At 43.5% G+C, this 17,268-nt stretch overlaps 1 protein-coding gene across 1 annotated transcript in view; it reads right to left on the bottom strand.

Annotated features, from left to right (window-relative positions):
- Positions 1-10,089, bottom strand: part of LOC111066956 — a 55,772-nt gene extending 45,683 nt beyond the window's left edge. The window contains 1 exon segment of the mRNA XM_041591773.1: positions 9,305-10,089. Coding sequence (XP_041447707.1) covers positions 9,305-9,840 — 536 coding nt within the window. The 5' untranslated portion in view covers positions 9,841-10,089.
- Positions 10,090-17,268: the final 7,179 nt, after the last annotated feature.

The raw sequence follows: 17,268 nt of genomic DNA on the forward strand, positions 1-17,268 counted from the left end.
CAGACATATACATCTATCTGGCCAAAAGCCAAGCCCAGTCTCAGTCCCAGTCTCCGACCCGGTCATGTCTCAAATGGGGCTATCTCTTGATAGAGCTGATGTTGCCGTTGCTGGTGCTGCTGTGGTGGCAGCTGTTTTCGTTTCATAAAAATGCAAATAGATACTCGTACAACAACAGCAAGTTCAACGGGTGCAAAAAATCGTAAGAGAAATATGGTTATTAAACCCACAAACAATAACTGTCACCAGTTTTCTGCATTAATTACAGAGACATATTCGGCTGCAGGGAAACTGAACACACAGAAACAACAAACGAGGAAAAGCATTCTGAGAGATATTTTCCATGTTTCCAGCGGAAATAGAAACGACAAACGACCAGCAGCAGAAGCAGCGACAGCGACAGCCAGCGAGAAAAGCAAACACGACAGAAATTAAGGAAGCTGCTGAAAAGATAATGATAAATGTTCGAGCGATGGGCGGAGCTCAGGCTGGGGATGGGCTGGTCCATGCGCCAGCCGACTGAATATTTATGAATGATTAATGAGTGGCAAGACATGGCCCAAAGCGAAAAGAAAATCTCCAATTACCTCAGCCTGGAATGAGAGGGGCTGGGGGCTGTCGTGCAGCTCTCAAAGTCCGCTACTATCAGAGGACATGGTCAATGCACCCCAGCGGGCCACAACCTAGAAGCGAAACTTATCCCAAGACTTTTTGACTGCTCCGCAGTCCGTGCGAGACAGAACAGAACAGACATGACATAATGTCTAAATATTTGGATCTTGCAGCACATAAATAAATCCACACAAAGTCTGTTTAGTTTGATTTTTATAGCACATCAGATAAGAGCTCCAAAAGTAAACTCTTTTTTCGACCTTATCGCGCATCAAGAAAAAAAGAAGAGACAAGCGCACGTTGGAACGTTCTTCTGAATGTTTTTCCAAAACTAACAAATAATAAAAAGTACATTCCCCCAAGCCAAGCATCAGTGTCAAGTCGAAAGTCAAGAATTTTCAGCTTAATGGCCATGCAGCAAAGTGCCAATTAAACCCAATCTGATGCTTACTACAAGTATTTCAGCTAAGAGCGAGAGAGATTTATGCATGTAGAAAATATACATGTACCTACATTTAGTTGTTAAAAAAAGAAAATCATCAGATCAGTTGAGCTTTTTATGAGTTGGGAGCAAGACAATTCATGTAGTTGATCTAAAGATATTCAGACCCTAGAAAGTTCACAACTTTTAACAGCTTAGATACCTGGTACATCCACCTCTATATTCATTTGAATTCATATTTTCTCCGATGCACTCCTGCCTTGCACGTGAAGTACACAGAAATTCTTCCAATAATACGAGACTTTTTAATACATTCCCCAATTACTTTCTATGTCGTACTTTTATCTTCCCAACATGCCAAGTAGTTTCTGGTAGCTTGACACAAGCATTGAGAGCGTGAGAAATAATCTTGACATGAACTTGAACTATGATTTACGCTTCCTTTTGTCCAAGTGGCAATGGGAGAACGACGAATGGGCATTCGAGTGTCTTACCCAATGCCCTCTCCATCGACAGCAACGAAACGATTGACGCCAATTGTTGGCACTTTGCTGGTAACCGCCCTCAAATCATTTCACACCTACAAGATACTTTGCTCTAGCGAACAGATACTGTTTCTATTTATTGTTGCTGTTCTCTGTTGTTTCTTTTGTGGGTGTGTGGCAGTATTACTCATGTCAGGCGCTGCTAGCTCGTAATTTTTTCACCGTCACAGCCGCGTTGCAAATCGAGTTTCAGTTAGAGCCTCGAACGCGACTATCAAACGGTGTTGGCCCTGGTAATGGACTGGAATCTTCGGCGCTGTCAAACGGCAACAAGGCGCACATCAAAAAGGCTTAGACCTGTGCATACAAATTTAACCGGGCTTAGCCTCGGCAATTTCTACAAGAAGCGGGGATAGAGGGAAGTAGCTGAGAGCGAGGCACATGAGCTGACTGAAAGTATCTGCCAGATACAGGCGCACCAAAGTGGAGCCTCCACGCATTCGCGGAGTGGGTGCAACGCACACAGCCGTGAGCTGTGTGTGTGTGTGTGTGTGTGTTTGTGTGTGTAAGTCAACCGAACAGAAAACATTGGGACATTCCAAGAGACATTGATACAGAGAGAGAGAGAGGGAGAGGAGAAGGAGCAGCAGAATGGGGAGACTGTAAGTGCGAGTATATTTTACCTTTGCGGTGACGTTGCTTCTTTGTTCTTTGACTTCACAGCTCTGCCTCTCTCTCACCCACTCTCTCTCTCTCTCTCTCCCTCTACTTTTTTCTGTTCTGGGTATTAATTAAATTTATAAACCGTTAAAATAATCAGAACCCGACTGCGAGCGAATTCCTTCTGTGCAGGCAGCAGCTCAGATGCAGCCAGCAGCAGCAATTACAATAGCAACAGCAATGAGGCACAGCTGTAGCTATGCGAGGAGAGAGCGTGTGTTTCTCTTACCTTTTGGTTCTGAGATACTCTGCTTTTGGTATCCACTAGAAGTCGTTCGTTGAAGGCTGCCTGGCAATCTGTGGATGCCAGATGCCAAAATTCTCTGTTGTTTGGCAAGGAAATTATCCAAATTCGTTTTCTTTTTGGGGGTGGGGGTTTGGGGTTCGTTGCTTCGCGTTTCGATGTCGCTGCTGTTTTGCATACCATTCGATGGCGCTGCGTGCGGTATCTGTCAGATACTTTTCGTATGGGTGTGTAATTCTTATATCAGCCGCGCCACAATAAAAAGAGGAACAAAAAAGAACACACTGGCAGCGGCGCACAGGTAGAAAGACACAAATCTCAAACCGGCAATCTCATCGCACTCACACACACGCACACACACTAAGGTATCACCAATACCGGCGCACGGTCGTTCAGTCGTTGTATTTTTCGGATGCGAGCTGGAACACAGCGACGTTCGCTCGGCTCGAGACGGTTTCGTTGACTGAAGTCGGCTCTGGAATGGAAGTCGATCGCCGAGATTTGAACGGTTGAAGCAACCAGCAACCCGCCGCCACCCGGTTGAAAGCTACAGGTTGAAAGACGGCCAAGAGAGCGCACTGAGCTGCGGTGCGTTCCTCTCTCACTCTCTCACTCTCTCGCTCTTGCTCTCTGTCTGTCAGCTGATACCTGGAAGCAGTCGCCCTTCTTCCATTATCATTAGCCAGAATGCGCGCCTGGCGATGTCGTCCGTCGCCCCGCTATCAGTTCAATTACGTATGAGAAAGCCGAGTGGCATTGTTCTTGTCGCTACAAGATGGGGCAGCCACCAGACTACTTTTCGCGTGAAAAGAGAAAATGTTCCCAAACCGATGCATTAGGCGCATATTTATACACTGACCACGGGCAATTTGATCTAGCGGCGGGTATATTCCTTATGGCATTCCCCCCACACTCCCCACAGTTGGCATAAGAGGATTATTGGATAAGCAGTAGCAGATTTAATCAGAATAAAAACCTTTAAGCGATATGAGAAATGGCTAATGACATGCACAAATTTATATTTTTGAAAGGCAACTTCGACGTCTGAATATTGAGTAGATTTTTAAATTACTCTCCAATCGCTGTCCAAACGAACAGATTAGTTTTCTGCTTTCCACTCCAAAGGTTGTGAGAAACTATTAAATACCTATAATAAAAAAACCTTTGCATCTTCTAAGATATGAATATTTTTGCTGATTTTGTGTCGAAGTTTGAGTAGATTTATTTTATGAAGTAAAATTAATATTTTCAGAGTAATATAAAAGCTTTAACCTTAAATTCAAAATATTAATAGAAAAAAAACGTCACAGTTTGCGTTTCCACAAGCAGAGTATCTGCAGAGTTTGCCAACAAAATTTTAGACTTTCCTCTTTTCCTTCCGTTTGCATGGGAAAATTGGCAGTCAACATTTTCACAGAGCTCCTGGGCGGATGGGGTGGGTGGGAGTCTTCGAGTGGTGCAGTTATAACGAGTTGCACTGCACGAGTAGAACATGCCATCCCATGCCCATGCCCTCCCATGTCATGCCATGGCCCGACTCTGGTGACATGCGGCGGCACTGACAAATTTCATAATTGTTGAATAACATTTTAAATTGTATTTAATTATTGTGTGTAATGCGGCGGCACTTTGGGAAATATTTGCCAGGGCCTGCCCGCAGCCTTTGTTTGTGTTGATTAACATTCCGGACTGCCCGCAAATGGCAACTGTTGTGTATGTGGCATGTGTGCCATTAATTAGACTTGCCGCGGGACTGCCAATTTGCATGCGAAACTGCAGGTGCTGAGAGCACTTCAACCCTTCAACTATGCAGAACACTGAGATATCCTAGTGCTGATAGGATATCAAATGAAGTGAAATCAAAGACGGGTGTCTGGGACACAGGACCCGGCCATGAGGCTATGAGGTCATGCGGGTCGCACACCTAAGACTCGGACTGGGGCTCGGGCTCGGGCTCACCTCCTAGGCTGGCTAATGAGCCGATCCCAGGCTCTGGTGAGTGGGCGTTAATCGACCAATTAAAGTGGATGATGACAAAATACATAAAGACAGTGTAATAAAAGTGTTGGGAGGGGGGAAGGAACATGGCAACAGAGACGAGACTCTTGAAAGGCCTGCAGTGGTTACGGCTGACTGCGCAAAACTTTTCAGTTCATTTTGATGGCCATAACCGGGAAGTGGCTGTGGATGTTGGAACTTGGAACTTGGCTGGGCTGCCAAATGAGCAGCCATTGCCGTAGCCTAGCAGCGAAATTATAATTAAAAGTCATCAACAACATTAGCAAGTGAAATGTGCAGGCCAGACCTAGCCAGAACGATGCGGCCCTGAGCACTAGGCCCCCAGGGAAAGCAAAACCAAATCCAGAACAACTGCGACGCAACAAGTAAAAGTAGTCTGCCCATGGCTGTAGATTTTGCTTCGGCTTCAGCTTTATCTTTTTCTTTATCTTTGTCTTTATCTTTTGCTTTATCTTTCGCTTCATCTTTAGCTTTTTCCCATTATGGCCGAAGACATCTTCGACCGCTGAGAATGCGGCAAACATTTGTTGGCAAAACATTTAATTAAGTTATCTGCTCTGTGCCAGCGAATGATGAACGAGCGCTCCATTAGATTTAATTTACTCAACAAGTATTATCAACATTATCTGTATGTATTAACTAGATGAATGTACATTGTACATCCCTACCCGCCCCTTTTCCGCCCATTCCTGGCGCTTTGAGCACGTGTTTGTGTCTGTGTCTCTGTCTGTCTGTCTGCCTGCGTGGATGAGCGGAAATTAAGTAAGTTTGTTTTCACTGCCACTGGAACCAGGGCACAGTGGTTAATCATAATTTAAATGAAGTCCTTGAGCAACTTTAAAAGGAATGTCTGAGTATACTTATATAAGCAGCTTATTGCAAGGAAAATTTTATGGAATGTGCCTTCACAAATAGAAATGGAAAAATCCAAAGAAAAACACACCAATCAATAAATAAATATTTGCATAAAATACTTCATAATAAAATAAAAAATTAATGCAAAAATCTTTTAAAAAAGGCAGAATTTTTGTATTTTTATTTAATATTCTTTTAAGCGAATTTTACTATTCCTCTAGTCTGTTCTGCGACTCACTGTGCACCTTTGCGCTCTGCAGTTTGTTTGTGTCCTAGCCATGGCTGAAGAAAAAGTTATCAGGAATACTGCAGCAGTGGCAGCAAAGGGAAATGGAAAGCTTGCCAAGTCAGCGAGGGAGAAACTGGTGGATGGCCATCCATCGCATCAGTGACAACGTGTCGCACACGTGAGGCGAGATGCCGAGCAGAGCCCCCGGAGTCAGTCGGAAACAGTTCGCTGGAGATTTGCACATTAATTGCCTTCAATGCGGAGTGGGCGTTGCCAGGTGTGAATGCGGCGGCCACTTTGGCTAATGGCAAATGTGTGTGCAGCTCGGCAGCCACATCTCCGGACCCGTTCAACCCCATCAACAGGAGTGAATTCTTCAATTTGTGGCAGCCAATTAATTGTGGATTATTCATACACAAACAGAGCGTGTTTATGGTTAAAGCTTTTTACCAGAATTAATCTTCTATCGTGTGCCATCAATTATCAAGTGTGGACATGCAGCTTGGCAACTTAAAACCCATAATCTCAGTTGTTTCAAGGATTTGTTTCGCACATACAAATTCACAGACTATGCTTAAAAAAACAATATAAAGTACCTAAAAGATTTTGTGTTAGCCCAGCAATTAGGCAAAACAACTGCCCAATTTATTAAGAATATTTCGCATTAAATAGGAAAAGTCTAAATATTAGACTTACACATCCCAAAATTATTTGAAGTGCTTAACTATTTCTACAAGCAATCAAACAAACAAACAATATATTAAATCTCCCTCTTTTTTCGGGTGAATCAGTTTTAGTGTTACACTCGTAATAACACAACAACAAACACAACAACACAACAACACCATCAAAATATATGTATATAACCAAATTGCCATTTATGCCTACTTATAACACAATAATTCCTAAAAATAAAAAGACGCTCTAAAATCCGAGATGTTGCCACACAAAGGAATAGCTTTTACGTATGAGTATTATATTCTGAATTCTGAATTATTTGCATAATCAGTGAGCCCAGCCGGGGCATGCTTGAATGGCGGCACTCAGCAGGGGACACTTTGCATTTCCATTCATCAGGGTTTCATAAGCAGGAGGGCTCTTTATTGTTGCCTTAGCGGACTTAATGCCGATGAAAGCATCAATTGTTGCCCCAGCTGGGTGGGTGGCAGACCACGCGTGGCCAGGGTGACGGAGACCTGCCACATGTGACCCACTCGGACGGCAGGCACATCCTTCCTGGGCCACTGCCACTGCCAATCTCCAATGGCGTTTTTCAATTTAGCTATTTCCGTTACAACAGTGACCAACATGATTAAGCAATCAGAGCCGCCTGAGAGCCGCACTTCAGCTGAAACGAGTAAATGAGCCCAGCCAACCGATCCCAGAGAGTGGACGGTGCTATGGGATGAGAATGGGAATGGGATGCGATGCAAAGAAAATTGATTTGAAAGGAATAGGAAAGGAAAGGAGCGCTGTTGCCAGCGGAAAGGATTTATGTGTGTAGATTATTTGAGATGATGGTGCGGAGGTGGGTGGGTCAAGCTGTTTATATGCCGGCCACAAAAAACCATCATTAAATTATTTTAGCCAGGCCGGGGGACGACAAGTTACGACACACTCGCAAGTATCCATACGTCTGTGCCATGTTCCATGTTCCATGTCCCATGCCCCGGAGTCATTAATGGCTGTCATAACTTTTAAGTACACGACTGTGATTGCATTTCGAGCAGTGCTGGGCATCATAAAATTAATTAATTATGCACCAGCTACAATCCCCTTTCCAAAGCAATAAGTTCGTCATCGATTTTTCAGTGTGAGGAAATATGATAAATTTACTCTTTAAAAGTAGCATATATTTCAGGGAAAATCACTCTTTAAATATCGTTAATTTTCGCGGTTGGCAAACTGAAATACAAGCTTTAAAATCTCTGGATTTAAATGGCAGTGCATGGCAGTTCCATGGCACCTACAAACAGCCTTCAAATGAGAAAAAAATTGCCATGTACTTTATGGCTTAAAGTGAAATTCAACCAATCGATGACTGGGCGTATCGATCGAAATCGAGGCCCAAATCGAGGCCCACAAGGCCTAAAAAATAATTGTCTAAAAGGGAAAGCGTGTACGTCGACGCATGTCATGCCCAAATGGGGAGTGGGGATGTCGACAAGGAGACGGAGGACAATAAAATTGCTTTCCATTTTGTGGCAGCAGCAGCAGCGGCAGTCGCAGCGACAGGCGTAACAATGAAAACACTTTCAAGTTATTTGAATGCCAATGCCAATGCAACATAAAACTGGAATCTGACTACCTTCAAGCCACCTCGCAGCCTCCGTTCTGGTTCGGGTTCTGCTCGCTAACGACGCATTAAGTACACGAGGAGAGAGAGCATTGCGCATAGAAGAAAAAACAATACAGCAGCCAGTGTCAGCATGCCCAAGCTGCGATAAATTGTTGCTCCTCGAGTGTGTTTGTCCCAAGCTATTGAAAAGGAGGCGAAACAAGCTCAGTGCTGGTGCCTCTGCCCACCACCCAACGGGCTCACCAGAGCCACCAGGAGACGCTGGCAACTGGTACAAAAAGACGCTTGCCAAATGAAAACAATTTTGTGCGCATATCAATTTAATACCGCCGGCAAGGAGCACTGCCAGAGACTGCCAAGGACAGGGACCGGGACCGACCCCTGACTGGATGAATGCTACTGCGAGGGGCGCGTGATTTGTCGCCCAGGTGCCGCCAGGTGAGTCGTGACCCAGGCACATATCCCGTTATCCCAATCAGCAGACGACACACTGCGGGAAAAACTTCGAACTAAAAATGAAATCATCAAGAACCAGAAAATGTTCTAACATTGAACTAAATTTAAATTTAATTTTAATTTTTTATTATTTGGCATAGATTGGAGTATTAAGTAAAAATCTGTGAACCCTTTTTTCTTGATGAATAGAATAGTCAAAAGGTTTTCAAAATTTGCAGCCTCCAGATGTACTGAAATAGCTTAAATTAATATTATTTTTAATGCAACACCAAACCTGAGATTTACAAAGAAAGTGTTTAATTTTTTTGCTCAGTGCAGAATACTCTCTATTCCGCTGCCCGCACACCGCATTGCTCTGCACAAATGTCGGGCCATAAATTGCGGTTTTCGAATGTTCGAGACGTGCGTAGGTAGGACCTAGCCACCGTAGACGTAGGGCACGCTGCCTGCCAGCAGCAAAGGATGCCACTCGACGACGATGGCAAAGTTTTTGCAGTCAATAAAATGCTTGTTCTAAGTGCATTAGCATCTGCAATTGGAGTGCGGGGTGCAAGTGCAAGTGCAGCTTCCCGGGCATGTGCATTGTCTGCTGCCGAAAAACTTATTTCTGGCACATTTAATTAGGAAGCAAGAGAATAAGTAGATTAGGGACGGGAAATTGCTTGACTTTGTTGGTCCCAAAAAGTGCAATGAAGCAGCTCGGTGAGCAACTCTGGTGCGGGTTTCAAATAAAGTAGCAACTAGCAAAGCAAATCGAGAAAATCAAATAGAGTAAGTAGTTCCCGGACAGAGACAGAGGGTAATATGAGTGAGCTCGAGGGCTGTATGACAGGTTCTCCAATCAGCCCTCGATATCATCATATCATAACCCATCTATCCATCCAGGAACTCTTTGAATATAATAAGAAATAGAAAGAAATGGATTGTAGCATTCAGTACTCACATCATTCTGGTGGCATCTCGCTGTCGCACCGACTCATCCCTGTTGAGCACCTCGATGATCATCTTGCGCTCATTCTCGGAGAGATTCTCGAGCATCTGTGTGGTGGCCACGGCCAGCTCGGGTCCCAGGGCATCGATGGTGTCGACGGGTATGCGCTCCACGCTGACGCTGGCATCGCTGACAGTGGAGATGCCCATGCCCATGCCGGAGCCAAGGTTGAATGGTGGAACGCCGACGGACATGTTGCTGCCCAATCCCATGCCACCCATACCCATGCCACCAGCCATGCCCATGGCCATGCCCCCGCCCACTCCCATGCCCCCACCCATTCCCATGGCAGACGTTGCAGCTGTGGCGGCCGCCGAGGTGGGGGCTGTGGCATGGCTACTGCTGTACTGCATCATGCTGTTGCTGTTGGGCTCTGAGGCAGCTGCCGCCGCTGCTGCTGCTGCTGCGGCTGCGGCTGCCACCCGGTGCTTGTTGTTGGTGGTATGCGAGGGCGTGGGCGGTAGGCGTGCGCTGCGTCCACTTGACATGCTACACCGATTTCTATGACCGCGATGCGATTCTGGATGCTGAATTCTGAATTCCGGAGCGACTCTGTGTGTATCTATATCTGAATTTGTGTCTGTGTCTGTGCGAGAATTAGCAGGTGGTTTTTTTGTGCCTTTTGTTGTATGCAAATTAACGGAGGAAAGTTACTAAATTGCCCGTTTGCCCCCCGCGGCGTCAGTCATCCACAGTTGACTTTTAATGCGGAGGCCTTGATCCTCGGACCGGTGGGCAGACCGAAGCGCTGTTGCTTTAAAATTTTATTTTAATTTTGTGTTTTGCCAGCGAAATGCGCATCATGTTGCCAGTGAGCCAATCGATATCTGCAAAAGAAATTGCGATGAGTAACACAAGGAAAAGTCGAACCGGTAAGTAAATGAATATATCTTCATCAAATGTTGCAAAATTAAATGTGGAAAATATCATCATGTAGTATGCATTTCGAAGCCTGATTACACCTCTCCATCATCCAATTAGCAATGCCAAAATGTATAATATATTCAAGGACAAAAATAGTTGCATACTTTTAGGGCAGCTGCCATCGAAGTGCTTTAACAAGGATGCAAAATTTTCACCAATTCTGGGAATGCAAACGAAAAAAAAACCTTGAATTTATGAATTTAATTTTTGCATCACTATTTTGTGGAAAAACAAACATTGATGTTAACATTTCTCGAAGCCAGCTCAAAAACAAATATTTGTGCATCGTTTAAAAATGAAAATATATCATTTTATAGAAAAAACAACTCGTAGTCTACCCTTCTGTGACTCTTTTTAAAGCATCCCCCTTCGATCGCGATTTATGCTTTCCAATTCCGTCATATTTGTAATGTTATTAAATCTGGTGCTATATCAGCTTCTGGCCAGGACCACAGCCTGGAGGGGGGATGGTTGTTTGACTCAGGTTTTCACCGTTTCAGCGTTGAAAATGCAGCACGATGCGGACCAGCATAAGCCATAAATACACGAAATGATTAATTGAATATTGAACACGTCGTCATGCGGCTGCTATGGCAATCGCACACACAAAGGGAGGGCGACAGGGACAGGAAAAGGGACCCTCCGCCGAGAACCCAATCATACAAATAACGTTAACGTGGTGCCACACGCGTTGTACGAGTATGTGAGAGAGTTTGTGCGTTGGCTTTGCGGTGGCAATGAGCGTGGAACAAACACAAAGATACATTTTCTTGCTTTCGATTTTAGACACGCGTATGTATAAATTCAACTTTGCTGTACCGTCTGCATAGAGTATACATATAGGTGGATGTATGCATATATGTACACGATTTGTGTTTGATAAAGTGTACAACTGTGTGGTGGCTGTTGGCCATGTTTGAGTTACCATTAAACTGGTTTAGCCATGGCAAACACAGCAGGATGGCTGAAAGGGACAGCGTTAAGTTGCTAGTGCATTGCAGTGCATTACCGCATTTAAAGCACAAATGAATTTAACTCTTAACCCAACTTGAATGCAAATTATTTTATCATCTACTTTAGCTCTTATGACAGTTGGCATGTAAATGTGGCAATGAATTAATTACGCATATTAACAGAAACATATTGGCAAAGGCAAATGGCAATCAGTCGATTATAATTATTATAATTCACGGATTACAAAAATATACTTTTAATACTTTGTGTGTTTTGTTATGTCGTTAAGTCTATTAGTGTATTAAAGCATAACTAAATTTTCGGTAGAAGCTACATTTTGTGCAGTAAATGGTTATTTTTACATAGTACATTTTATATATTTTTATCAGAGAATAAAGTGATATAAGTGTTCAATTAGTTCAAAGAGAGAAAAAAGCGTAGCATTCAAAAGCAAATTACAACAGGCACTGCCGTGAGAAAATGATATCAGTGAACTCCATTTCAGCGGTTAAACTTTGCATTTTGAAATTTAATCTCTTTATCTGTCCTTGAGTACACGGGTACGCGCTGTAATAATTCTGCCTTTGTTTATCATTGACAGAAAGACAATATTTAAAAGTTTCTTTACACAGAAATGACCATGGAGTACATTGCCCATTAAATGCGGTGAAATTTCAGCTAAAAAATATATTTAATTTAAACATAGGTACATTTTCTAGGAAGAAGAACGCACGAAGGACAATTTACTATATTAAAAATCTTGTTGTATGAGAAATTAAATTAATTTTTCTGTTTGATTTTATTTTCCTTTGCTCATTGGATTGTGTGTAGTTCAGCCACAACAAGATTTAATTATGAAGCTATAAATAAAATGCATTGCCTCTGGCAACCTGTTACCTGTTCCTGGCACACAGGCACCCAGGCAGCCAGGCAGCCAGGCATCCAGGCACCCACCTCTGTGCTGAGGCGCTTAAACAAAAAGCCACTGTTCTCCGTGTTCAATTTAATATTTGTGAATGGCTCGGCAGTGAGTGGGTGGTAACTCATACGAGATGTGGGATGTATCCTATGTGTGGGCGACAGTAACAGTCAAAAGACATTTAAATGACAATGACAGTTTAAATGTGGCGCCCCAGAAAGGGACAAAGGCGATGGGCCTGTGAGCGCCCCGACAATAGTTGGGGACTGGCTGATTGCTGGGAGGTGTAGTCGGAGGCACAGGCAGAGCTCTGCACAGTCCAACAGTTTTATCGACTTGACATGCCCACAGGCACAGACATACACACACACACACACATGCAAATAAACTCAAAGGCAACATCCGGCAGCTCTGACAAAAGCCCTAGGAAGGTGCAAAATGAAAAACTGAAAATTGAAAATGTCATAAAGTTACGCCCGGGAAATGGCGCAGGGGTGTACTCATATCAGCCGACCGACTGACTGACTGACGAACGCACTGACTGACTGGCAGATAGACACGGCTAAGGACATGTGATAGCAGCATCAATCGCGCGCCACTGCTTAGTCGATGAGCATCCTGTGCCTCCTGCATGATGGATGCGGCACGGCATGGCATCGCATGAGCAGAGCCAGGATCTCTGGCTGCGTGCGCTGGAAATGTAATTAAGCATTTGACGCCACGTCATCCAGGACGAGTCTGTGCCGAGCACACTGTGTGGAAAGTTATTGGTAAAACTTCTCTGATACTTGTACCTGGGGAATTCGTTTCCCCCTTAACCCTTGTGTATATTTCAGGGAACAAGTTAAGCAACAATAACTTGTTATAGTTATTCCATCAACCAATTTGAGCTGCAAATTTCTATTCTTCCACTGTGGCTGTGTCCCATCCGTGCACATTTATAACCCAGCACGTGCTCTTATTGAAAATAAATATCAGAAACAAAGCGAGAAGAAAATGATGCACATATGTATGTATGTGCATGTACGTGCAGGATGGCGATGGCAGGCTTGTCAGACTCTTTTTAATTTACACTTGCTGAATTTTTAATGATGCATGTGCCAGCGTTGCGTATACGTAATGTGTAAAATACCTGAAACGTATTATGCCCACACACACACACACACACACCCACGCAGAACAGGATGAAAGTTCTTTTTGTAGTCCTGTCCAAATGCCAGCTACTGAATGCGCTCAGCTGCCAGGCAACGGCTATTTTTAGCACGCTCCTCCTCCTACGGAAAAACTTCATGGTGAGGAGCACAAGGCAGCTTCCGGAATACGTAGCTCGATCCTGGTAATTGAATTTGACTCGGCGCCAGGACAATCAATATTGAGACAAAGGCGCCACAGGAAGCCCAAGCCAGGCCCACCTCCATCTCCATCCGGCTGATGTCAGGTGAAAGTTAGATAATGTCTATACTGTTTTCCGTTTGATATGCCGATGGATGCCGGATTAAAATGCATATTGCACATGCGAGCATAAAGCGTTTTCCATCCATAAGCAAAACAAGTGGATACTCGGAATCAGCATTCCCCCCTGTCATTTCCCTGTCATCATCAAACACACAGCTACAATCGGAGCAAACAGAAGACAATCCTAGGTCAGAGTCAACTTCCGGCAGCAGCTCCTGTCCTCAGAGAACTGACTCCTGTCGGAGAACACACTACAAACACACACACACACGCACACATTCACGATAAATATGCAACAGACAGGCTAAAGGCTACAAGCACACAGAGCAAACAAGAGTTCTAGGTAGCGAACATCACGAAGCTGGCACACACTTTAAAGACTTCCGAAGAGCGATATTGAAGAGATAAAGCAGATGCGTGTTACCTTGAGCTAGTAGCTGATTGTCGAATCAATGTCAGAGTGTCGCTTAAGCAAATAGACAAAAAAAAGTCCATAGAATATATGTTACATACATGGATAGATATGAGCTCCTGAGAGTGAGTACTAAACTTGAGCATTTCCGCTGCGCTTGGCTTCATCCGGGGCTGCTCCTCCAACCCAAACCCACCCAATGGCAATGGCCCACCCTAAGCTCTGCTCGAAGGGGCATATATTACTATAAAATAAGCGTTAAGCATGTCTACAAAAGTACATACACAGACAGAGAACCAGAACCGGAGACAGACTAGAAACAGGAGACGAGGGAACATGTCTTGTTACATTCTCAGTACGTATGTATGAACATTAAGTGTCTAACTTGTTGGTGTCAAGTGCTTGTCGGCAAGGTTGTCTCTGGTTCACAATATTGACTACTTAGAGCCGGGAGGGACAACGACAACGGCAACGGGGAAAATGCTGCTGTGGGCTGTGGATTGTGAGCTGTGAGGGTGGAAACGCCAAGCAAACCGTGTGACAAGTGAGAAGTCATTTGTTTTTCGGCTCTGCCCTTTCGAAATCGCATAGAAGACAAGCTTCAGTAGTCCTTGTAGGGCTGCTTGGCTGGTATGACAAACATTTAGGCATTCAAAACATACATTCTGAGTTATGTTTTGCGTTAAGCTGCCGAGGGACTTTAAGAGACACAAAACGAAACTCCCACAGCTGCTTATCTGGCAACAAAGAGCCGAAAGAGGAATTCCAAACTGAACAAAATGAATGCGAAATAATCAACACGATTATGGAAGACTGTGAAGTGCACACGTTCTGTATAAATATTTCACTCAAAAACAAATCAAATCAAATCGGTTTCGTTTTGTATTTTGTTCTGTGCGACTTTCCACTTTCCAAAATATTTAATTTCACGCTAGCCACGGGGTTCGTTTGTTCGTTATACATAAATAATTCCATCGCTAAATGCCAAATGATTTAATTTTGTGGGCCGTTACTTTTTCAGGAGCTTCCTTCCTAGTTCAAGTTTAGAAAATCGATTTTGTGTCACTGAACCGGAGCGCGTCACAAATGCCAAAGGACAACTAGAAGCGGAAACCGAAATCGAAACTAACAAACAATACCAAAAGTTAAGGTCCCTGATGATGGAATAGTGTGTGGAGCAGCAGGACATGGAGTGTTGGGACGGCCACTTTCGTGACGGGGCATGCATCAATGACCAACATGCACAAATAAATAATTAAACAACATAAACACGGCCTTAAGCATGACCAAAAACACATCTCCAAGGAAATCTAGTGCGACAACAAATCGAAGGCAATCCACATACAAATTACAGGCATAAATATTTGAGAGGTGCAGGCCACATACGGATTGAGCTGCGGTCTGGCCAGGCCGATCCCGTCCTACCCCGCCTCGATGTTAATGATGACAACGAGGAGTACTCTCACATCCAGAGACCCTGCAGACCCTGCAAAAAGAATCTCCACAAAGGCGGATATCCATCAAGGGTAAGTGGGAAAAAAGCAGCCCGTGTACTGCTGCCCAGAGCAGCCCACTGCATACGGGCAGGACGATGCGCTATATCACGACAAGGCAGGTCGAGGGAACCTCCTCCTCATGTCCTGCACATATGTCTCAGTCTCAGTGTGTATGCCAGTATGTTTGTGAAGCGGTTTTTGTGTGGCCCATGGGTCGTATGATTTATTTAAAATAAAAAGAAAAATCCCAACACCACTAAAAGCAAAGCCACCAACAACAACAGCGGCAGCAGAAGTAGGTCAAAGTGCACACAAATGAGCAGATGTGCCTGGCGCTGGGAGGGGAAGTACGAGAGGGCTTTATGGGCGGGTTAACTCGTTGACAATTATTCTTATTGTTTTTAAGGGCAGGCTGGTTATTTTATTCATGAACTTCATGAGGGGCCGTGGCAGTGGCAGTGGCACTTAAAATCAAATGTAATTCACTGGATTTTTAAGATTAAACTAGATAATGGACACAGTGTGTTTTTCTTAATTAGATTCTGCCATCCATTAGCTAGATAAAAGAATGAATGTAAGGTCAATGAAGACCTCTTCTGGCTGAGGCTTGCAAGGAAAACATTAAACAGAACCAGAAAACTTCGTTAGGTATCTAAATTAATTTAGGTAATATTAGTTTTTTATTAATTAACTATACATATGTATGTATGTATGTGCTAGCTTACTTGTGGTTAGCTGAGTAATCCCATCTCTAAAGTATTGATTAAAACGTTATTTAACTAAAATTAATTGCCAAATTGTATTCCCAGGAGTGCATTTCTGTTCTATGAAACCATTTCACATAAGGAAATTGCCTAGCAGTTTCAGCAAAAATATTCCCTGGCTAAAAGTTAAGCTAAAATGTTGATCTATTGAAAGTGTCAGCAATAAAATATTTTTATGGTGTCAACGTTGCTAAATTTTCACATCAGATAAGTGGAAATGGAATGGAAATTCCATTCCAATGCCAATGGAAATTTAAGGAGTACCACAGGAGTACCCAGAACTGTAAAGGGGTTTGTGAAATTCAGCTGAAATACTCCCCATGTCCATTACATAGAATGCGGGATAGAATGCGGAATAGAATACTACAAATATGTATTTAATGTTTCGTTTGATACATACGAGTATTGAGTTGCTCTTAATGAGCGTACAAAACCTATTAGCGTGTAAACATAATGTAATTTTAGACATTGAAATATAATTCCTAACAGTTTTGTTTGCAATTATTACTGCAAAAGAATGGCAGATGCAAATGCAAATAACAATTTTTTACATCAATTAAAATTGCAATTATATTCAATGTGGCGAAAGACCCAATGTTTTGTGTTCATTTTTAACGTATTGCTGCATCAGCGGAAGCCATTTAAATTTAAAGTTTCTCGCTATAAAGTGCAAAAAAATATATGTAACGATGGAGAACGTTTAGCGAAAATAAGAGTCGGACGCCATTAAAGTCTTTATGATGGCAGACATTTTCTCGCAGAACGGCTATGCATTAGTTCAGCTGAAAAGCCAACCAGCCAAGCCGTTAATGGTCCCCATGCCAGCAACAACGAGAATGGCCAGAACAGACAGGCTGCAGATCCTGCTCCTGCTCCCTGCTCCTGCTAAAGCTTCTCCTGTCCACTGCCACAACCAGGCAGGACATGTTTGGCCCGCAATCGATGGAAACATAACCAAATCGCATTAATTACGCTTCAACAATTGTTGCGCC

The sequence above is a fragment of the Drosophila obscura genome, unplaced genomic scaffold (assembly GCF_018151105.1).
Source record: "Drosophila obscura isolate BZ-5 IFL unplaced genomic scaffold, ASM1815110v1 contig_150, whole genome shotgun sequence".
NCBI lineage: Eukaryota > Metazoa > Arthropoda > Insecta > Diptera > Drosophilidae > Drosophila > Drosophila obscura.